Raw genomic sequence first — 24,159 nt, forward strand, 5'->3', positions numbered from 1 at the left:
GCAAACATCCCAGTGGCTAGATGTGCCAAGCTTATAGAGACATACCCCAAGAGACTTGCAGCTGTAATTGCTGCAAAAGGTGGCTCTACAAAGTATTGACTTTGGGGGGGGGGGGGGGGTGAATAGTTATGCACTTGCATGATCAAGTTCCGTTTTTTTGTCTTATTTCTTGTTTGTTTCACAATAAAAAAAATATTTTGCATCTTCAAAGTGGTAGGCATGTTGTGTAAATCAAATGATACAAACCCCAAAATTTTTTATTCCAGGTTGTAAGGAAACAAAATAGGAAAAATGCCACTGTATCTGCACACTTGATTTATGAAAACACAATGAAAAAAGCTATCTATCCCTGGGCAATAATTTCCAAAGGTCGAATGGTTGTAAACTCAATTTACAGATCTGATGCTGAGAGCATCCACAGAAAGATTCCTAGACGTTCAGTGCTGTCTCATCTGTTCAAGCAGTCAAGACACAATGGTTTAAATATGGATATGGCTGCCTGTGAATTCAGGCATTCAGAGAAAACAACATATGGATTTGTATAGAAGACCACATTTTGTTTTCCCTTAACAGTGAGAGAGCAGAGATCTAGTTACACCCTCAAAACACACAGTAACACAGTGACCATCTTGAGGCATCTTTTCACTGTGTTGAATGTAGGACCAGAGTATGGTGCCTGTCCCTGGGCTTGTGTTATTGAACCTTTGGTAAGCTGGGTGGAGTAGGGTGAAGTTGCCCCTAGATGGTAATCTTGGGTCAGTTTAGCTTTCCCCATTAATGTGGATTGGGGGGAGGGGAAGTTGATCCTAGATCTGTACCTAGGGGAAACTTCACCCGGAGCAACAATGGGTCGAGGGAGGTGGTCAGTAGTGTGTTACTCCAACTTCTTGGTGTCGACACGTTTGGTCTTCTTGGCCAGAGCGATGGCATCCAGGTGCAGGTTACGGTTGAGGATGACAGAACCGCAGGTGAGAGCCCCAGCCAGCGCACCAGCAAAGCCACACACAAACACGTCCTGACCTGCACACAGAACACAGGAACATCAACACGCGGTAGAAACCAGAGCCGATATAGACCTTTAGTAATATTGAAGTCAAACTTATGACTTATCCAAGTGCTAAGACATTCGTTAGTCTATCAAAAACATAGACATATAGCTTCTCTATAACATATCCTTGGACCTGATCAGCTGTATAAGATACTGACCTGTGAGGTAGAGGTTCTTCAGGGGTGTCTGGGGCCTCACGGTGGCATTGCACTCAGCGCTGAAACGAGCAGTGCCATGGTCTACTCCATAGATCTCCCCTTTAGGGGTTCCAATGTAGTGTGTGTTTGTTATGGGTGTTCCAGCCTCAATTAACTCAACCTAAAGACAGACAGACAGAGAGAGAGAGAGAGAGAAATGGGAGATGTATGCATTGTGAACAGGGTATCAATTACTTTCCATTGAGGTATCAAGTTACACCATTTGTCAAAATTGAAAGGAAACTTGTCTGTTACTAGTGCATCCACCATAGAGATCTTAGTTTCCTGTAAAAAGCAGTCTACCAGTGTACCAGAGTTTAGTATGAATGGGCTAAATGCTCTACCTTGTCCCTGGTAATCTTGGGGAAGACACTCATCACCACCTCCAGAATCGAGTCACAGAATATCTGCTTCAGCTCCTTGTAATCAGTCCCTCTGTTGGTCACCTTGTCATCCTTCCACTCCTCAAACCACTCATAGTTAGCAAAGCTCACCAGACTCAGGGTGGACTTGCCTGTGATAAATGGGAAAACCAAATGGGTTGAAACATGTCAGTTCAGCCTTCATTCTGATGGCATCAGATAATGTAGTTATGTGTGCATTTCCAAGAATCTAAACTACAAAATGTTTTGCTATGGTGTAGATCAGAGACCAGCAGGCTTTGTTCAGGAACACATTGCAACACTAATGCATCAACATTGGACAGTCAATAGAATGGAACAAATCAACTTAACAGACTTTGAAAAGGCATTTGATAGCCTGGACAGAGCAACCATCTGGTACCTAATAGAAAACTACAGAATCCTGTTGTATGTTGTCTTTAGTATTTTGTCCTAACTGTTGTCTCGTCTGCGTTACCATGAAGTAATATTATTTTTTTTTTAAACAAAGACAGTCTTACATCATCAGGAATAAATCTAGAACTAGGCCTAACACCCAACACTGCAACCCTCAGGGGAAAAGAAAGACTGGTCAACCCAGAAACACCTGGAGGAGATGTCCAGGCCGATATGGCGAGAGAAGCCTCAACTGGTACAACCTTGAAAAACTTCCCCCGAACTGAGTAAGATGTAGGACATTAGCCAATGGATTATGCTCCATATAGGAGCCAAGGGTTTAAATAAGTAAAGTATGTCATTGGATGATGCATTTCCAAGGATCAAAATAATTAAATAATTTAGTATGGTGAATATCAGTGCCAACACTAGTCTTGTTTCTGTACCTGGTGATCGTTCCTCCCAGGTGGGGTCTTTGGCTGATGGAGAGGCCACAAAGAGGAGCGGCACACTTTTTGCTGACTCCTCCCTGTTTCCCTTCAGATAGGTGTCAACCCTGTAACATCCAGATAATGGGTTTAGTAAGATACTGTAGGCTCTTTAACACTACAGTAAAGAACACTTTACCCTTCTCAGATTCTGGCAAAGATGTAAACCATATAGAACGTGCTTGTTAAACAGTGTGCATATCTATTGAGGTTCCAAACATGTTGTGAAATAAGTGTAGTGATGAGTGGTGAGTGTGAACTGATACTGTCTGTTTTGGCAACACTGCATTTTAGTTTTTACCAAACAGATTACTGTAATAGCACAATCTTTGATGCACAAAGTAAAAGGTAGTGAAATACAGAATCACTATCACAGTCTCATGTACCATAGGTTATGTAATGTCACAGTAATACAGGTCTCTCTCAAGGTCCACACCACAAGACCTTACACAATGTCTGTCTATGTAACACATCAGACATATCCACTGAGTATACAAACATTAACAACACCTGCTCTTTCCATGACATACTGTAGACTGACCAGGTGAAAGCTACGATCCCTTATTGAGGTAACTTGTTAAATCCACTTCAAATCAGTGTAGATGAAGGAGAGGAGACAGGTTAAAGAAGGGTTTTTAAGTTGAGACAACTGAGACATGGATTGTATACAGTGAGGGAAAAAAGTATTTGATCCCCTGCTGATTTTGTACGTTTGCCCACTGACAAAGACATCATCAGTCTATGATTTTAATGGTAGGTTTATTTGAACAGTGAGAGACAGAATAACAACAAAAAAATACAGAAAAACACATGTCAAAAATGTTATAAATTGATTTGCATTTTAATGAGGGTATTTGACCCCTCTGCAAAACATGATTTAATACTTGGTGGCAAAACCCTTGTTGAAAATCACAGAGATCAGACGTTTCTTGTAGTTGGCCACCAGGTTTGCACACATCTCAGGAGGGATTTTGTTCCACTCCTCTTTGCAGATCTTCTCCAAGTCATTAAGGTTTCGAGGATGACGTTTGGCAACTCGAACCTTCAGCTCCCTCCACAGGTTTTCTATGGGATTAAGGTCTGGAGACTGGCTAGGCCACTCCAGGACCTTAATGTGCTTCTTCTTGAGCCACTCCTTTGTTGCCTTGGCCGTGTGTTTTGGGTCATTGTCATGCTGGAATACCCATCTACGACCCATTTTCAATGCCCTGGCTGAGGGATGGAGGTTCTCACCCAAGATTTGACGGTACATGGCCCCGTCCATCGTCCCTTTGATGCGGTGAAGTTGTCCTGTCCCCTTAGCAGAAAAACACCCCCAAAACATAATGTTTCCACCTCCATGTTTGACGGTGGGGATGGTGTTCTTGGGGTCATAGGCAGCATTCCTCCTCCTCCAAACACGGCGAGTTGAGTAAATGCCAAAGAGCTCGGTTTTGGTCTCATCTGACCACAACACTTTCACCCAGTTCTCCTCTGAATCATTCAGATGTTCATTGGCAAACTTGAGACGGCCCTGTATATGTGCTTTCTTGAGCAGGGGGACCTTGCGGGCGCTGCAGGATTTCAGTCCTTCACGGCGTAGTGTGTTACCAATTGTTTTCTTGGTGACTATGGTCCCAGCTGCCTTGAGATCATTGACAATATCCTCCCGTGTAGTTCTGGGCAGATTCCTCACCGTTCTCATGATCATTGCAACTCCACGAGGTGAGATCTTGCATGGAGCCCCAGGCCGAGGGAGATGGACAGTTATTTTGTTTCTTCCATTTGCGAATAATCGCACCAACTGTTGTCACCTTCTCACCAAGCTGCTTGGCGATGGTCTTGTAGCCCATTCCAGCCTTGTGTAGGTCTACAATCTTGTCCCTGACATCCTTGGAGAGCTCTTTGGTCTTGGCCATGGTGGAGAGTTTGGAATCTGATTGATTGATTGCTTCTGTGGACAGGTGTCTTTATACAGGTAACAAACTGAGATTAGGAGCACTCCTTTTAAGAGTGTGCTCCTAATCTCAGCTCGTTACCTGTATAAAAGACACCTGGGAGCCAGAAATCTTTCTGATTAAGAGGGGGTCAAATACTTATTTCCCTCATTAAAATGCAAATAAATTTATAATATTTTTGACATGCGTTTTTTATGGATTTTTTTGTTTTGTTGCTATTCTGTCTTTCACTGTTCAAATAAACCTACCATTAAAATTATAGACTGATAATTTCTTTGTCAGTGGGCTGTCAAGGTCGAGGTAAGGAGTGGACCAAGGCGCAGCGTGATGAACAAACATACTTTAATTAGTTAAAGCATCAAAATACAAAACAAAACACGACTCGTGACGTCCACGGTATCAATGACCGAACACGGAACAAAAACCCACAACCACAAAGGGAAAACATACAGTTTAAATATGGCTCCCAATCAGAGACAACCAGCCAACAGCTGACACTCGTTGCCTCTGATTGGGAGTCACTCAGGCAAACATAGAATACAACAAACTAGAATGAACACCAACATAGAAATACACACAATGAAATGAACACACCCTGGCTCAACATAATGAGTCCCAGAGCCAGGGTGTGACAGTACCCCCCCCTAAAGGCGCGGACTGCGACCGCGCCTCAACTAAACAAACCAGGGGAGGGCTGGGCGGGCATACCTCCTCGGCGGCGGTTCTGGCTCCGGCCTTGACCACCACCCTCCAATACACCCCCCATAGCGCCCCTGGTCCAGTCTGGCCCCGCCGGCTGGAGCAGGACTGGACTTAACAGGAGCGGTCCTTACCAGGCTGTCGACTCGCACCCCTGGCTTGGTGCGTGGAGGAGGAACGGGCCTTACCAGGCTGACGACGCGCACCCCTGGCTTGGTGCGTGGAGGAGGAACGGGCCTTACCAGGCTGACGACGCGCACCCCTGGCTTGGTGCGTGGAAGAGGGACGGGCCTTACCAGGCTGATGACTCGCACCCCTGGCTTGGTGCGTGGAAGAGGGACGGGCCTTACCAGGCTGACTTCTCGCACCCCTGGCTTAGTGCGAGTGGCAGGAACAGGCCGGACCGGGCTGGCGACGCGCACCGTAGGTTTGGTGCGAGTGGCAGGAACAGGCCGGGTCGGGCTGGCGACGCGCACCGTAGACTTGGTGCGGGTGGCAGGAACAGGCCGGACCGGGCTGGCGACGCGCACCGTAGACTTGGTGCGAGTGGCAGGAACAGGCCGGGTCGGGCTGGCGACAGCGCACCGTAGACTTGGTGCGGTGGCAGGAACAGGCCGGGTCGGGCTGGCGACGCGCACCGTAGACTTGGTGCGGGTGGCAGGAACAGGCCGGACCGGGCTGGCGACGCACCGTAGGTTTGGTGCGAGTGGCAGGAACAGGCCGGGTCGGGCTGGCGACGCGCACCGTAGACTTGGTGCGGGTGGCAGGAACAGGCCGGGTCGGGCTGGCGACGCGCACCGTAGACTTGGTGCGGGTGGCAGGAACAGGCCGAGGGCTGGTGCGCGCGTGCGTCGCCGGGCTGTGAGACACCGTAGGCTTGGTGCGTGGGGCAGGGACAGGCCGGGCTGGGCTGTCGACGCACACCGTAGGCTTGGTGCGTGGAGCAGGGACAGGCCGGACTGGGCTGGCGACGCACACCGTAGGCTTGGTGCGTGGAGCAGGGACAGGCCGGGCTGGGCTGTCGACGCACACCGTAGGCTTGGTGCGTGGAGCAGGGACAGGCCGGACTGGGCTGGCGACGCACACCGTAGGCTTGGTGCGTGGAGCAGGGACGGGCCGGACCGGGCTGACGATGCGCACCCCTGGCTTGGTGCGTGGAGTAGGAACGGGCCGGACCGGGCTGACGATGCGCACCCCTGGCTTGGTGCGTGGAGTAGGAACGGGCCGGACCGGGCTGTGGAGACGGATAGGAGGCCTGGAGTGAAGAGCGGCCACCACCCGTCCTGGCTGAATGCCTACCCTCACCCACTCTGTGTGAGGCATCCGCACAGGACGTACAGGGCGGTGTACCCCAGGCCTGGTGGCCTTCTGGATCCGCCCCCCCTGGATCCTTCCCCCTTAAAAATGTTTCTGGGGTTGCCTCACGACCGTCCGACGACGACCCTGATCACGCCGTAGCTCCTCTCTACGGCGCGCCTCCACCGTCTCTTCTCCCGGCGCTTCCTCCCATGTCCAGCCCAAGAGCTGCCCCTGGACACGCTGCTTGGTCGTTGCATGGTGGGTTTTTCTGTCAAGGTCGAGGTAAGGAGTGGACCAAGGTGCAGCGTGATGAACAAACATACTTTAATTAGTTAAAGCATCAAAATACAAAACAAAACACGACTCGTGACGTCCACGGTATCAATGACCGAACACGGAACAAAAACCCACAACCACAAAGGGAAAACATACAGTTTAAATATGGCTCCCAATCAGAGACAACCAGCCAACAGCTGACACTCGTTGCCTCTGATTGGGAGTCACTCAGGCAAACATAGAATACAACAAACTAGAATGAACACCAACATAGAAATACACACAATGAAATGAACACACCCTGGCTCAACATAATGAGTCCCAGAGCCAGCGTGTGACATGGGCAAACGTACAAAATCAGCAGGGGATCAAATACTTTTTTCCCTCACTGTATGTGTGCCATTCAGAGGGTGAATGGGCAAGACAAAATAGTTAAGTGCCTTTGAACGGAGTATGGTAGTAGGTGCCAGGGGCAGCGGTTTGTGTCAAGAACTGCAATGCTGCTGGGTTTTTCACACTCAACAGTTTCCTGTGTGTATCAAGAATGGTCCACCATCCAAAGGACATCCAACCAACTTGACATAACTTTAGGAAGCATTGGAGTCAACATGGGCCAGCATCCCTGTGGAATGCTTTTGACACCTTGTAGAGTCCATGCCCCGTCGAATTAAGACTGTTCTGAGGGCAAAAGAGGGGGGTGCAAATCAATATTAGGAAGGTGTTCCTAATGTTTGGTATACTCAGTGTATGTTAATAAGGATAAAGTCTAAGGTGTTGAATTAAAAGAAATCGACAAGTCATTAGACAGTTGGGCCTATGGAGGCACGCCAAACATTTAGTGTTAAACAAAGAGAGAGGAAGGACCTACAGTTCATCCATGTTGTGCTCTGTGAAGATCCAGTAGTTGTCTGCTTTGAGGCCCAGCTCCTCCTTGGTTCCAGTCAGGCCCAGGAAGATGCTCAGACCTCCCGCCCCGTTTTTCATCACACCAAGCTGCTTCTGGATGGCTGCAGGGCATCTCAAGATCATACAACATTCATGACTAGTAGCGATGTGCATCTTTCCCTTTCAACACGATTCATATCTACACTGAACAAAAATATAAATGCAACATGTAAAGTATTGGTCCCATGTTCCATGAGCTGAAATAAAAGATCCCAGAAATGTTCCATATGCACAGAAAGCTTATTGTTCTCAAATTGTGTACAAATGTGTTTACATCCCTGTTTGTGAGCATTTCTCATTTGCCAAGATAATCTATCCACCTGACAGGTGTGTAATATCAAGAAGCTGATTAAACAGCATGATCATTACTCAGGAGCACCTTGTGCTGGGGACAATTAAAGGCCACTCTAAAATGTGCAGTTTTGTCACACAGCACAATGCCACAGATGTCTCACGGTTTGAGGGAGCGTGCAATTGGCATGCTGACTGCAGGGATGTCCACCAGAGCTGTTGCCAGATAATTTAATGTTCATTTCGCACACCATAAGCCGCCTCAAATGTCGTTGTAGAGAATTTGGCAGTGCGTCTAACCGGCCTCACAACCACAGACCACGTGTAACCACACCAGCCCAGGACCTCCACATCCGGCTTCCTCACCTGCGGGATTGTCTGAGACCAGCCACCTGGACAGCTGATTAAACTGTGGGTTTGCACTACCGAAGAATTTCTGCACAAACTGTCAGAAAACATCTGAGGGAAGCTCATCTGCGTGCTTGTTGTCCTCACCAGGGTCTTGACCTGACTGCAGTTCGGCGTCGTCACCGACTTCAGTGGGCAAATGCTCGCCTTCAACGGGCCACTGTCATGCTGGAGAAGTGTGCACTCATGCTGGAGAAGTGTGCACATGAATCCCGGTTTCAACTGTACCGGGCGAGCGGTTTGCGGATGTCAACGTTATGAACAGAGTGCCCCATGGTGGTGGTAGGCTTATGGTATGGGCAGGCATAAGCTACAGAGAATGAACACAATTGCATTTTATTGATTGCAATGTTAATGCACAGAGATACTGTGACGTGTTCCTGAAGCCCATTGTCCTGCCATTCATCTGCCACCATCACCTCATGTTTCAGCATGATATGATAATGCATGGCTCCATGTCGCAAGGATCTGTACACAATTCCTTGAAGCTGAAAATGTCACAGTTCTTCCATGGCCTGCACACTCACCAGACATGTCACCTATTGAGCATGTTTGGGATGCTCTGGATGGACGTGTACGACTGCGTGTTCAGTTCCCGCCAATATCAAGCAACTTCGCACAGCCATTGAGTGGGACAACATTTCACAGGCCACAATCAACAGCCTGATCAACTCTATGCGAAGTAGATGAGTTGCGCCGCATGAGGCAAATGGTGGTCACACCAGATACTGTGGTTTTCTGATCCACGCCCCTACTTTTTTTTAAAGGTATCTGTGACTAACAGATACATATCTGTATTCCCAGTCATATGAAATCTATAGATTAGGGCCTAAGGAATTTATTTCAATTGACTGATTTCCTTAAATGAACTGTAACTCAGTACATTTTTTGAAAATGTTGCATGCTGCATTTATATTTTTGTTCCGTGAAGATACATGGGCTTCGATACGATACGTTTTATTAGGAAACGATCTGGTGCGATTCTGTTTGATTAGAGGAACGAATCGATGCGGTTCGGTTCGATGCACTAACATTTGTTGCATAAACACATTCATCTTAAATTTAAATCTGCAGCTGATGGAGTTGTGTGTGTAAATGATGCCATAAAGGAAACTTGGCATCTACCACCCCACTATCAGTTAGGGGAGGGCAATGTTTCTCAAGCAAAACTACCCAAATTATTGCTGATGGTGAACCTGAACAATAAAATAAAATCTAACGCAAGCCCCGATCAGCGTGTAGCCTACCTATAGCCAGAGGAGAGTTGTGTCTCCGGCGGTAGCTTAAGCTACTTTTATTCTGGTAAAACTCCATTTTCAACAGCGCATAAAAAATAACCTAGCATATTACATTGGTTGTCACAACTAATAATGCCTAATATTTGCAAGCCATTTTACAAACATTTGAAAGCTGAAAGTGATGCAGAGATGTGCCAGATCAGGAATAGGCCTACCTCTCAATGGTCAGCGTGCAAAGTTGCGAACGGCGTGCAGTTTAACTAAGCTACTGATATTGCCTGGGGTTGTTAGGCATCCAAAATGACTTGAAGATCAATGACTGTCAACATAATTCCATGCTTAGTTCGACACTGAAGGAGAGGACGCAGGTGTCACAAGAGGTATTTTCGGAAGGCAAAAATAAAGTAATGTGAGCAACAAAAAATATTGTGAACTGGCGATTCGTAACATTTGAATCGATTTTCTGACCGATGCATGCTACATTTGGATCGGTTTGGGGTCCCAGGACCGATGCACTCATCTTAAACATTTGAACCAGGGACCGATGCATATTGCTGAATCGTTACATCCCTAATGATTAGGCATCACAAGGTCATAGAAACATTATGATTAGGAAACAACATTTAGACAACGCCATCGATACAAGTGTCAACTAACAATTCAGTCTTTTTAACACAGCCATCTTGAACATACTTTAACATACCTTAATACCCTCACCCACCTGGCATAGCCTGGAGTTCCTTGGGCAGCAGCTGCTGGTAGGTGTTGAAGATGCCGGCGTCGGAGATAACCATTGGAGCATGCACATGGATCTCCTCCTGACCTTTCATCACGCTCACACCTGAAACCATGGGAACCAGAGGTGGTCAAAACCATCTGTGTGATCAATCAATTCACCCGTCAACCAATCAATCAATCAGTCCAATTCACCAATAGCCTCCTTGTTGTCGTTGAACAGGATGCGGTTGACTGGGGCGCGGACGAGCACGGCCCCCCCCGGCTTTCTCAACGATGGGGATCATGTGGTAGGCGATCTCACTGGCTCCTCCTATTGGGTACCAGGCGCCGGTCAGGTAGTGGCAGACCATCAGGAGAAGCTGGCATCCTTGGGCATATTACCTGTATTTACACACAACAAAATGGAGTCTTATTAAACCAAACACACTACAAAAAGAGATGCAATTAATTTGGTCCATGTGGAGAGATTATGTGTGTCCCAAATGGCACAAATTAGTGAACTACATAGGGAATAGGGTGCCCTTTTGGACGCAGCCTATCATTTGAGATGGCTGTGGTTATGCTCTCCATTGTCAGGAACTACAGCAGCCTACCGTAAGTGCCAAAGATGTAGCTGAAGACGGCCCTGAGGTCGTTGTTCTCAGTCAGCTCGTTGACCACCTCGGTCACACTGCGAGACGCCATGCGGAAGAAGAATGACAGACGATTGGCAAGGCCTGTGTACACCAGGAACTTGGCCAGGGGGACAGGAACGAGCTTCAGCAGACCCAGGAACCAAATGTTGTGTCCTGCTTTCTGTAGATGGAATACATGCATATACACTGAGTATACAAAATATTAGGAACACCCAACTTAGTTTACCTTAAACAACAAATACCAAACAATCACCATGACTGCTCCATTCAAACACTTGTCAACTGATGTCTACGGTATATGAGGTTATTGATGACATCACGTAACAGCACCATACCTTGACCAGCCTCATGTACTCATCGATGGCCGCCTCCTCCCCAGGGAAGAACTTCTTCAGCTCGTCAGGGAAGCGGTTCCTGCCGCTGTAGATGGGGTAGGTGCGCCTGTTCTCAGGAGGGCCCAACACCACCTGGTCAAACGGGTTGTCCAGGGGCTCCCACTGGAGCTGCCCATTGGTCAGCTGGTCAAGCATGCAGCGGAAGGGCTTGTTCTCCAACAGGTCCCCGATGTAGTGGATACCTGAGGTGGAGGCATGATTGATTTATTCATTTTATTATTAGAGTGTCTTGTATCTTTAGGATGTCCAGCTCACATCACATGGGCAATTAAGACACAGTATTATTGATTCATAGTTTGCATTTACAGCAGGGGTGTCAAACTCATTCCACAGAGGGCCGAGTGTCTGCGATTTATTTAGAATTCAAGGCACACTTAACCAGCATGGCTACCACAGCATTCTGCAGCGATATGCCATCCCATCTGGTTTGCGCTTTGTGGGACTATCATTTGTTTTTCAACAGGACAATGACCCAAAACACACCTCCAGGCTGTGCAAGGGCTATTTGACCAAGAAGGAGAGTGATGGAGTGCTGCATTAGATGACCTGGCCTCCACAAATCACCCGAAATCAACCGAATTGAGATGGTTTGGGATGAGTTGGACCGCAGAGTGAAGGAAAAGCAGCTAACAAGTGCTCAGCATATGTGAGAACTCCTTCAAGACTGTTGGAAAAGCATTCCTCATGAAGCTGGTTTAGAGAATGCCAAGAGTGTGCAAAGCTGTCATCAAGTCAAAGGGTGGCTACTTTGAAGAATCTCAAATTTAAAATATATTTTCATTTGGTTAACACTTTTTTGGCTACTACATGATTCCTTATGTGTTATTTCATAGTTTTGATATCTTCACTATTATTATACAAAGAAGGAAAATAGTAAAATAAAGAAAAACCCTTGAATGAGTAGGAATAGTAGACAACACAATGGCCAATTTCTATCTATGCCCCATGGCAAAATGTGTAGAATTGCAGGAAAACTAAATTTTTGCTCTCCACAGTAAAGAGGGGGGCCGCTAAAAGGCTAGGGCTGGCTCTGACTGCATGTGTGAGCTTCGGATGTGGGTATGCAGATCCGCGGCCCTTCATGATGAGTTCAGATTTGTTGTGGCCCCCATCAAAGTTGCCCATCCCTGGATTAGGTCAACAACAGGGCTATACAGTGCATTCGGAAAGTATTCAGATTTTGTTACATTACAGCCTTATTCTAAAATGAATAACATATTTGTTTTCCCCTTATCAATCTACACACAATAACCCATAATGAAAAAGCGAAAAACTGGTTTTTATAACTTTTTGCACATTTATTACAAATAAAAAACTGAAATACCTTCTTTACATAAGTATTCAGGCCCTTTGCTATGAGACTCGAATTTGAGCTCAAGTGCATCCTGTTTCCATTGATCATCCTTGAGATGTTTCTACAACTTGATTGGAGTCCACCTGTGGTTAATTCAATTGATTGGACATGATTTGGAAAGGCACACACCTGTCTATATAAGGTCCCACAGTTGACAGTGCATGTCAGAGCAAAAACCAAGCCATGAGGTCGAAGGAATTGTCCGTAGAACTCAGAGACAGGATTGTGTCGAGGCACAGATCTGGGGAATGGTACAACAACATTTCTGCAGCATTGAAGGTCCCCAAGAACACAGTGGCCTCCATCATTCTTAAATGGAAGAAGTTTGGAACCACCAAGACTCTTCCTAGAGCTGGCCGCCCAGCCAAACTGAGCAATCGGGGGAGAAGAGCCTTGGTCAGGGATGTGACCAAGAACCCGATGGTCACTCTGACATAGCTCCAGAGTACCTCTGTGGAGATGGGAGAACCTTCCAGAAGGACAACCATCTCTGCAGCACTCCACCAATCAGGCCTTTATGGTAGAGTGGCCAGATGGAAGCCACTCCTCACTAAAAGGCACATGACAGCCCCAGCCCGCTTGGAGTTTGCCAAAAGGCACCTTAAGGACTCTCAGACCATGAGAAACAAGCTTCTCTGGTCTGATGAAACCATGATTGAACTCTTTGGCCTGAATGCCAACGTCACGTCTGGAGGAAACCTGACACCATCCCTACGGTGAAGCATGGTGGTGGCAGCATCATGCTGTGGGGATGTTTTTCAGCGGCAGATACTGGGAGACTAGTCAGGATCGAGGGAAAGATGAATGGAGCAAAGTACAGTGAGATCCTTGATGAAAACCTGCTCCAGAGCGCTCAGGACCTCAGACTGGGGCGAAGGTTCACCTTCCAACAGGACAACGACTCTAAGCACACAGCCAAGACAACGCAGGAGTGGCTTCGGGACAAGTCTCTGAATGTCCTTGAGTGGCCCAGCCAGAGCCTGGACTTGAACCCGATCTAACATTTCTGGAGAAACCTGAAAATAGCTGTGCAGTGACGCTCCCCATCCAACCTCACAGAGTTTGAGAGGATCTGCAGAGAAGAATGGGAGAAACTCCCCAAATACAGGTGTGCCAAGCTTGTAGCGTCATACCCAAGAAAACTCAAGGCTGTAATCGCTGCCAAAGGTGCTTCAACAAAGTATTGAATAAAGGGTCTGAATACTTATGTAAATTTGATATTTCCGTTTTTTATTTTTAATAAATTTGTAATGCAAAAATTTCTAAAAACCTGTTTTTGCTTTGCAGAAACTTTATTTTCCGTGCCATGCAGTATTGGGAGAGGGAATTTCCCTGTGAGACAAAGGAAGTCTTCCCGCCAAGACTCCAACATCCAAAAGTGGATAATGAAACAATATTCCTACTTAAAAGAATGTGGGAAATGGTTGGTGGGGCCTTAAAGAACAATCATGTCAAATTCGTTACTATGTTGTGATGTCATTAAAGACGGTGGAACAACATAACTGTATCTCTGGGGTGAACACTTCCCAGTTATGGGGTTTGCATCTAATGGTTGTATAAAACGAATGATTAAGTATAATAATACCTTTGTGAAGATAACAATGTGATTTTAGCATTCTAGATGAGATTACTGTTTTCCATATTGATTTGTTCTCAGTCAGTGGCCACGCCCAGATAAGCACAAACATGATGGAACGCCCCTTTTATCCTGAGTGCATAAAAAGTCTTGAAAAACATTTTAACAACAGACCAGCAGACATGAAGTGTGAGCTAAACGTTACAAAATGGTTTAAAACTACAACTCCATTACCAAAGGAAGACCAGCAAGCCCCACGGCTTAAAATGGTTGAAACTCTACAGACCAGCAGACGTGAAGCGTAAGCCAAATGTTGCAGATGGTAGAATTTCTACCAGACCAGCAAGCCCCCCGGCTTAAAATGGTTGAAACGCTACAGGCCCACACGTTTGAAATGGAGAAACTCTGAAACTCTCAACCTCTACACGAGGTGAAGAAGAAGACAATGCACTAGACCTTATCATTTCAGTCTGCAGCTGGCATGTATAGTCGTCTAGGGAACTTTCACTAAAGACACGAGTTGGAAAGGACAATCCCTCTCCGACAACCGCTGGTACATCTGAAGTATCCATTTTAACCACCACTACGACCAGAAACTCTACCAAGGACATTGAGATCTCTGGTGGGCAAACCAGAGTCCTACATCATCAACTCAACTATCAAGGACAGCACCACGTAAATACATGTTGCATTTCTAATACGAATGAGCGATTATTAGGGTGCATAAATATTATGATTACTGTGAGCGTACATTCCAAAGTAACTGCGATAGTTTGAATCTCTGTCTCTCCCTTCCATTCTGACCCCTCCACTACCAAACCATTCATGCTAATGTTAGTCCAGTCCACTAGGGAGCTGTTTTCATTGTATTACGTTAGTAATCAATAACCTATGTGTGTTTGTATTGTGTTATTATTTAGTTAGTAAATAAATAGTTATGCCAATTTGTGAATTGCTGATTCATCAGGTTAGGGTTCTTGCAGGTTCAAGGATTATGCGACGTTCAGAATGAGACTGATAAGAGGTAATTATTTGATAAGTGACTGTTATCGATATGTAACATATATCTTCTAAGAGTTTAATTCGGGAGATGGTCACTCGTTAAACAACTTATTCCGTGGTGCCCAAAATTCCTAATGAGTTAATTGTTACATGATTAATTTAATCGAGTGACAATTAAACATAGATAGTTGATTCGATAAATAACAGTCATACATTAAAGTAAGTCACGTCACGACAATTCTCACCGACGTCAAACTCAAAGCCTTTCTCTGTAAAGGTGTGGCAGCAGCCTCCGGCCCGATCATGCTGCTCCAGAACCAGGACCCGCTTTCCAACCTTAGCCAGCAGCACCGCCACCCCAAGACCACCAATTCCACTGCCAATGACAATGGCATCTAGGTTCTCAGGTACTTTACTGGCCAAGAAACCTGGTAGGGAAGAGTAATAACATAAAATTAACACAAATCAGAGATATTGCCTTATCTTCTTGCAGGAAATAAATAACATTGTGTTCCAGCAATATTATCCCCTGACCTGTACAAAGAGAGTCTATGGTACTGAAACAAATGTGAGTGTGTAGCAGCTATGAACATGAGATTGTGCAGGGTGGATGGCAGTTCAACAATGGGCTCAGTCATGAGTGCAGTATAGCAGCTGGTCAGTTTGGCGCAGTACTGTGTTTGACAATCAGTGAATTGTAGCCATGCAGCATATTGTACATCCGTATGTCAGCGGTTATAACAGACGAAACACACTGAACAAAAATATAAAACGCAAAATGTAAAGTTTTGGTCCCATGTTTTATGAGTTGAAATAAAAGATTCCAGAAATGTTCCATGTGCACAAAAAGCTTATTTCTCTCAACTGTTGTGCACAAATGTGTTTACATCCCTGTTAGTCAGCATTTCTCCTTTGCCAAGATAATCCATCCACTTGACAGGTGTGGCATATCAAGAATCTGATTAAACAGCATGATTATTACAATATAATAATACAATAAAAGGCCACTCTAAAATGTGCAGTTTTGTCACACAACGCCACTGATGTCTCAAGTTGAGGGAGTGTACAATTGACATGCTGACTGCAGGAATGTCCACCAGAGCTGTTGCCAGATAATCTAATGTTCATTTCACTACCATAAGCAACCTCCAATGTAGTTTTAGAGAATTTGTCAGTAAGTTCAACTGGCCTCACAACCGCAAACCACATATACCCTCACCAGCCCAGGACCTCCAAATCCGGCTTCTTCACCTGCAGGATCATCTGAGACCAGCCACCCGGACAGCTGATGAAACTGAGGAGTATTTCGGTCTGTAATAAGGCCCTTTTGTGGGGATGAAACTTATTCTGATTGGCAGGTCCTAGCTCCCCAGTGGGTGGGCTTGGCTCCCAAGTGGGTGGGCCTATGAACTGTAACTCAGTAAAATCTTTGCGTTTATATTTTTGTTCAGTATGGTTTCCTGGCCTGTTCTCCTACTTCAAATTAAATGCTCTTGCGAAACATGTGAATGACAGAGCAATAATTATGCAACGAAATCTAGCTTTCAGGACACAGACAAGGGTGATTACACAAATATTCCTAGCAAACAATATTTCGTGCATGCATTGGTGATTTGTCAAGCATTGTGTCCACGAGACTCACCCTGCTTCAGAACTTTGTTTTTCTCCTTCTTTTCGGTGACCAGTGGTTTCAGCGGTTCACGAGTGTCGATATCAAAAGGATTTGGTCCCGATGTACGGAACACATATTTGTATATTAATGCAACTAGAGCAGCACATATGATTGCTATAGTGATCCACATTTTAAAGAATTATCAGCGTGCCTTCTCACTTTTGCAAGTGCGCATCTGTGTGTGAACTAGGTCAGCCCAAATTCACTGCCCCCTCCCATGCATGTTTAAATATGTGTTCGTCGAATGTCGGTTGTTTTCAGCCAAAGAACGTCAGGATTACTGAGTAGTGTGAAAAGACGACGCCTACAGGTCATACTCCCAGATTTCATATTAACTGAACATTAGCCTATACAAAGAACATATAATTTGGTTATGCATTACATAAATGTGTTGAAAGACAGTCGGACCTTCAAACGTCAATATCCCACGTACGATTTGAGCTACATACCTCAGGTTAGGCTCTTTATGAAGGAAAAAATGTGTACACCATTGCACAGGTCTTATTTTCCGATTTCGACACGAGTTTCACACCGCAACGGTGTAGGAGGCCTGGTGCACCCTCAATGCATGATCCAAAAATTCAAAAATCGATAGCTCTTCAACCACGTGACTTAGCAAACTCATTTCAATTGTCCAGTATTCCCTTCATAGAGAGGCATGTTGCACACCCTTTGGTTTTGCTCATGAAATGATTCCAATATAATGTTTTGTATCACATACAATTCAATAGCTCTTTGATCACATGACCTAGGCACCTCAAACCAACTTGGTATTGTTCAAAGGGGAGGGACACACATTGCACACCCTTTGGTTTTCTGAAAACTAATTTACTATTTAAATTTTAGACTTAGAATTTCAATTGCTACTTCATCTAATTGAGCAGCTGGATTGCAGTGGGAATGAAGCTGCCCAAGCCAGAGTTGTTCATTAATTTTGGTGTACATAATGTTTTTCAGACCAGGGTGCAAGCTCTGGAAGAAACCACACAAATTGTGAATTCAGTCCCCTGTTATTTGTGTTGCCTACTTCCTTGCCTGTGTGTCATACAGCCTATACACAAGTTTTTGAGCCGTTTCCGCTCTACTTCCTGAACTCCTCCCGTCGATGCAATCCACTTCCGTTCTGCCGGGCTGGGTTTGTTTTGCTAGCTAGCTCCGTTGTGCCGACAAAGCACTGATATCGCAGTGACAAAGAGGATATAAAAATTACAATTACAACATGAAGAAAAGTGGTTCGGGAACGACGTGTGCGGTAGTTGGTTGCAAAAACTAGAGAAAGCACCTGAACGAGTGGTTAGATAGAGAGTGCTACGACCACAAACCAGCTACGAAGAGGCATGCTCCATTGTTTACATTTTTTCGCAAGCCTGATACCGACTCGGAATCAAGGACCTGGCTGAAGGCATTGAATCTAAAGAAACCACCCCTCAACGTTTTTGTTTGTTCCTATCACTTTGTTGACCAAAAACCTACCAAGGATAATCCTTTCCCAGAGTTGTGGTTGGGATACAATCGCCCTCCCCAGCCAAAGAGGCGTCAACTCACCCAGCGGACCACTGCCTCCCCCCAGATAAAGAAACGCAGACTTGAATCTGAGGGTAAGTTCAGCAACTTTAGCTATGAAGCTGACAATACTGTTAATTATGAAGAAGTTGTCATACATTAACATTGCTACCGGTATTTTGCTAAGGCAGTTGATTGTTTTGGAGATGGGACAAACAATGCCCACGATAGCTACATCATTAATTGTGTGTGTGTGTGTGTGTGTGTGCCTGCCTGCGTGTGCCTTAGTCTACATCATAAATACAATGCAAGGTGGCAGGCTGTTGTGATGATGATTGTGTGTGTGCGTGTGAGTGCAATGTTGTAGTACAAATTTTTCCATTGTGATGTTTGTAGTGAGAGGACTCTATGCCTGCATTAATTTTGCTCCATCCATGTTTTCTCTTCCCCTTTTTAGATGCTCCAGAAACCTGTCAGCCTGTCTTTGAGGCCGAGCCTGCTACACCAAAATTTCGAGATGCCCAGACCCAATGGGAGGATCCGTCACATATTGATCACATTTACTGTTCAACAACACAGTCTGTTAAAGTAGACAAGGCCACACAGTGCGAGGCAGAAATGGGTCCTACTGTGACCAGCACCACGGTCATTGATGATGCTAGGTCCCGGCTGTATACAGGAGTGCTTATGGTTCAATTCTTCACCCTGGTGACGGTGTTGTTGCCTTTCAGTAAGCCATCAATTACCCTTCCTGTTGTTGACCAAATACTTATGACGTTGATGAAACTAAAACTAAACCTAATATTAGGAGATATTGCTCACCGCTTCAATGTGTCTACATCCATGGCAAGCATTGTGATTAGTCACTGGATTGACATGATGGGTGAACAGTTCAAAGTCCTGATCCCCTGGCTTCCAAGAGAGACCATTCGTGCCACTATGCCCTTGTCGTTTCAGAGGAACTACCCTCGAACCACCTGCATCATTGACTGTGCCGAAAGTGCCATGCAGAGAGCCGACTTGCTTGATGAGAGAAGGGTCAGTTTGAACATCCCTGCTTTCACCTACAGGAGCAATCAGTTGACCAATGAGGAGACGACACGCACCAGGCGAGTAGCCAATGTCCGCATACATGTGGAAAGAGCAATCCAGAGACTGAAGGTGTTTAAGATTTTATCCCAGACTGTTCCCATCAGCATGGCACCGAAACTGGACAACATCTTAACCATCTGTGCTGGCCTAGTTAACCTGAAGAGTCCACTGATCAGTGAGGTTTAGAATCTTGCCCTGTGTCCCTGTCTACCAACACCCAGCCATGTTGTTCATTAAATACAGATAAACACAACAAATACTGCGTGCATTGTATTTTTAATATTATATATGAATATTTTCATAGTGATGTAATTGTGTGGGCTGCTTTTGTATTTTATTTTTTAATACCTGTTAAGATTAAACACGCAATCTTTCTTGTTGAAGCCATTTGTTTAGTTTCCTCAAAACAATTAATTAATCCAGTGTTATTTATGTACAGTATGAGCTTACTATGAATTATGAACTGTGTTAAAATAAATTGTAGCACTCTAAGAATTGAAATTACATCAAACTTTATTTTCACTCAAACAGTAGGCACACTGATATATTGCACAGCATAAAGAGATCATGTAAACAATGGACATCTGTTGGCTCCTGTGGGCATGACCTAAATAAGGCAGTTTATTTTGGTTTTAAAATGCTGAGATATTTACTGCAGAACTGTAACCTTCCCTCAACAAAATCATCAACAATTTTCGGGAGCATGTGGGCAAAGTAGAATGTGCGCAGCCTTATGATATGCCCCTGGACAAAGCCTTGGTCGTAGGGTACTTCGATTTCTAGGTGCTCAGTTTTGTTCCAGATCACCAACTTGGAGTGCTGAAGCCCTGTGCAGTGCATCCCAATTTGTACCTGCATGTAGTAGCCTTTTGGACCATTGCAGGCAATATGGTAATCTACCCTATCTCCGTTTGCCACAGTTGTGATTTCGCAGTTCTTTGTTGCCAAAAATTCTGCAAGTGACTTGTTTCCCATCCCAAGCTAGCGTCGACATCGCTGTGTTTACACCGGCAGACGTTGTGCAAACAACTTCCGGCGGAAATTAAATGCATTTGTGTAGAGTTATGGCGCCAACCGGGATACAGCGCGTCAACTTGTGTATAAAGGGCTGACCCCAGAGTAACTACCTTCCTCAGCTTGATGTAGCAGACCAGATGTATGTGGCAATGAGCCATGTGTAATAGCTCCGCAGGATTGTGGGAACTACGTCGATGCGCCTCAGTCTCCATAGCAGGTAAGTGTAAAATGTACTGTGTTTTCAGTGAAGTTGAGGCTTCTGTCAGTAATAGTCCCTAAGGATTTGAAACTGTTGAAGCTCGCTACCTGTTCTCAATTGAGGGTCAGCTGAGGTAACGAAATCAGCCTTCCTTCTGAAGTCAAAGAGGACCTCCTTTGCTTTCTTCACACAGTGACTTGCAATGCTTCATACTTTTGTCTTTTTTTTGTCTTATTTGAATGATGTATGTCTTTAATAGAAGGCATTGTTCATTATTAGTTATTACTTTATTCCATGCTTCCAGACACTATGCTGATGATCCTCCATTACCATGTCTACCTCCAGTTAAAAAAATAAAATGTTAAACTGGAAACCTGACTCAGTCATCTCCCCTTCTGTCCTAACTTATACCTCAAGTATGTAGCTTCTGTCATCCTTCAATAACTGTTTTGATAAATAAGGATGTTCATTGGCATCAAATAAGATTTTTTGGGACCACTAGAAAACAGTTGAAAACATGGGACACATTTAGCAACACAACATTACAAACTTATGGAGTCTATGGAGTCAGACTAATAGAAGAGATGAACCCCAATGCCTTTCATATTCAAACTATGGAAGGACTTAAAAGCAAAATATACCAATAGAAAATCGCATTAAAATATTCAATTTAATTTAACAAAACACATTTGACAAATGTTGACAAATTACATAATTCAAGCAACACATCACAACACATCACAGGAACTGAATGGCAAACGAGAGTGGATTATGGTTGTACGCTCTTAGGTATAAAGGTGCTAAGTAGAACTTGTTCTCAACTGGCTTACCTGGTTAAATAAAGGTGAAATAAAATAAAAAAATAAAATAAAATAAAAAAGAACAATTGGGCCCGGTTTCCCAGACACAGATTAAGCCTAGTCCTAGACTAAAAAAGGATGTGAATGGAGATTCTCCATTGAAAAAGCTTCTTAGTTCTAGACAAGGCTCAATCTGTGTCCGGAAAACTGGCCCATAGTCTTCATATGCTTGTCTCCATAGGGGAACCACATTTGGTTATAGGTAGAACCCTTTGCAGAGGTACAACGAGAAATGTACAACAATATACAAGAATAAGATCAATCAACCAATCTATTTGCAAAATCACAGACATTGGAACTAACGTTTCTAAAAAATATAATAATGATGGGTGTGGTTTTGAGTGTTTTACTATACACCGAGTATAAATCACACTGAACACTGGGGTTATTTTCCACCGCTCAGTATTAATTAAACTTTTTACAGAGTGAATTTAAAACCTGAATCAACTGTAGAAATGTTCCATTGAAAAATAAACAACAGGTAACACTGCCTAATTTGCTCTGTACAAATAATCCCATGAAGGTACAGTTTAAAACATGTTCCCAACTTTCTTTTAAACGTATCACAGTAAATGGAAAGAGAGGGGCCTCATGACTATGTCAGTAAGAGCTGGGAGATGCCACATTAACTGGAGAGAGAGAAGAGAGAGATTGGCAGAGAGAAGAGAGAGATTGGCAGAGAGAGAGAGGAGGGGTTCTGTAGAAAAGTCTCCAATTCTCTAATAACTACAAAGCACAGAACAATGTTTCTTAAAGTTACGCAAGTCAAGTAATTTATCCAAACCTAAATAAGTGTTGATATTAGTTGGCAGGGGTCTTTACTTCAACATGTGTGTTTTCATGTATTTCCAATACCTTTTCTGACTTTTCGGGAAGAAACAGACCACTTTTCCATATTTTTTTACCAGAAAAAAAAAGTGTTTGCTTACTTCTAATTTTTACTGATGGCAAGTGGCTGAAATATGTATATATACAGTGGGGAGAACAAGTATTTGATACACTGCCGATTTTGCAGGTTTTCCTACTTACAAAGCATGTAGAGGTCTGTAATTTTTATCATAGGTACACTTCAACTCTGAGAGACGGAATCTAAAACAAAAATCCAGAAAATCACATTGTATGATTTTTAAGTAATTAATTTGCATTTTATTGCATGACACAAGTATTGATCACCTACCAACCAGTAAGAATTCCGGCTCTCACAGACCTGTTAGTTTTTCTTTAAGAAGCCCTCCTGTTCTCCACTCATGACCTGTATTAACTGCACCTGTTTGAACTCGTTACCTGTATAAAAGACACCTGTCCACACACTCAAAACAGACTCCAACCTCTCCACAATGGCCAAGACCAGAGAGCTGTGTAAGGACATCAGGGATACAATTGTAGACCTGCACAAGGCTGGGATGGGCTACAGGACAATAGGCAAGCAGCTTGGTGAGAAGGCAACAACTGTTGGCGCAATTATTAGAAAATGGAAGAAGTTCAAGATGACGGTCAATCACCCTCGGTCTGGGGCTCCATGCAAGATCTCACCTCGTGGGGCATCAATGATCATGAGGAAGGTGAGGGATCAGCCCAGAACTACACGGCAGGACCTGGTCAATGACCTGAAGAGAGCTGGGACCACAGTCTCAAAGAAAACCATTAGTAACACACTGCGCCGTCATGGATTAAAATCCTGCAGCGCACGCAAGGTTCCCCTGCTCAAGCCAGCGCATGTCCAGGCCCGTCTGAAGTTTGCCAATGACCATCTGGATGATCCAGAGGAGGAATGGGAGAAGGTCATGTGGTCTGATGAGACAAAAATATAGCTTTTTGGTCTAAACTCCACTCGCCGTGTTTGGAGGAAGAAGAAGGATGAGTACAACCCCAAGAACACCATCCCAACCGTGAAGCATGGAGGTGGAAACATCATACTTTGGGGATGCTTTTCTGCAAAGGGGACAGTACTGCACCGTATTGAGGGGAGGATGGATGGGGCTATGTATCGCGAGATCTTGGCCAACAACCTCCTTCCCTCAGTAAGAGCATTGAAGATGGGTCGTGGCTGGGTCTTCCAGCATGACAACGACCAGAAACACACAGCCAGGGCAACTAAGGAGTGGCTCCGTAAGAAGCATCTCAAGGTCCTGGAGTGGCCTAGCCAGTCTCCAGACCTGAACCCAATAGAAAATCTTTGGAGAGAGCTGAAAGTCCGTATTGCCCAGCGACAGCCCCGAAACCTGAAGGATCTGGAGAAGGTCTGTATGGAGGAGTGGGCCAAAATCCCTGCAGCAGTGTGTGCAAACCTGGTCAAGACCTACAGGAAACGTATGATCTCTGTAATTGCAAACAAAGGTTTCTGTACCAAATATTAAGTTCTGATTTTCTGATGTATCAAATACTTATGTCATGCAATAAAATGCAAATGATTTACTTAAAAATCATACAATGTGATTTTCTGGATTTTTCTTTTAGATTCCATCTCTCACAGTTGAAGTGTACCTATGATAAAAATTACAGACCTCTACATGC

General features: G+C 44.7%; 1 protein-coding gene across 1 annotated transcript; it reads right to left on the bottom strand.

Annotated features, from left to right (window-relative positions):
* Positions 1 to 222: 222 nt before the first annotated feature.
* Positions 223 to 17,183, bottom strand: LOC121569628 (all-trans-retinol 13,14-reductase-like). The gene is given in 13 exon segments (XM_041880741.2): positions 223 to 1,020; positions 1,207 to 1,366; positions 1,590 to 1,759; positions 2,468 to 2,577; positions 7,589 to 7,727; positions 10,324 to 10,443; positions 10,533 to 10,599; positions 10,601 to 10,695; positions 10,698 to 10,721; positions 10,934 to 11,135; positions 11,311 to 11,552; positions 15,548 to 15,730; positions 16,945 to 17,183. Coding segments are annotated over 13 exon segments (1,818 nt in total). The 5' UTR covers positions 17,105 to 17,183; the 3' UTR covers positions 223 to 874.
* Positions 17,184 to 24,159: the final 6,976 nt, after the last annotated feature.

This window comes from Coregonus clupeaformis, chromosome 35, assembly GCF_020615455.1.
Source record: "Coregonus clupeaformis isolate EN_2021a chromosome 35, ASM2061545v1, whole genome shotgun sequence".
NCBI classification, from domain to species: domain Eukaryota; kingdom Metazoa; phylum Chordata; class Actinopteri; order Salmoniformes; family Salmonidae; genus Coregonus; species Coregonus clupeaformis.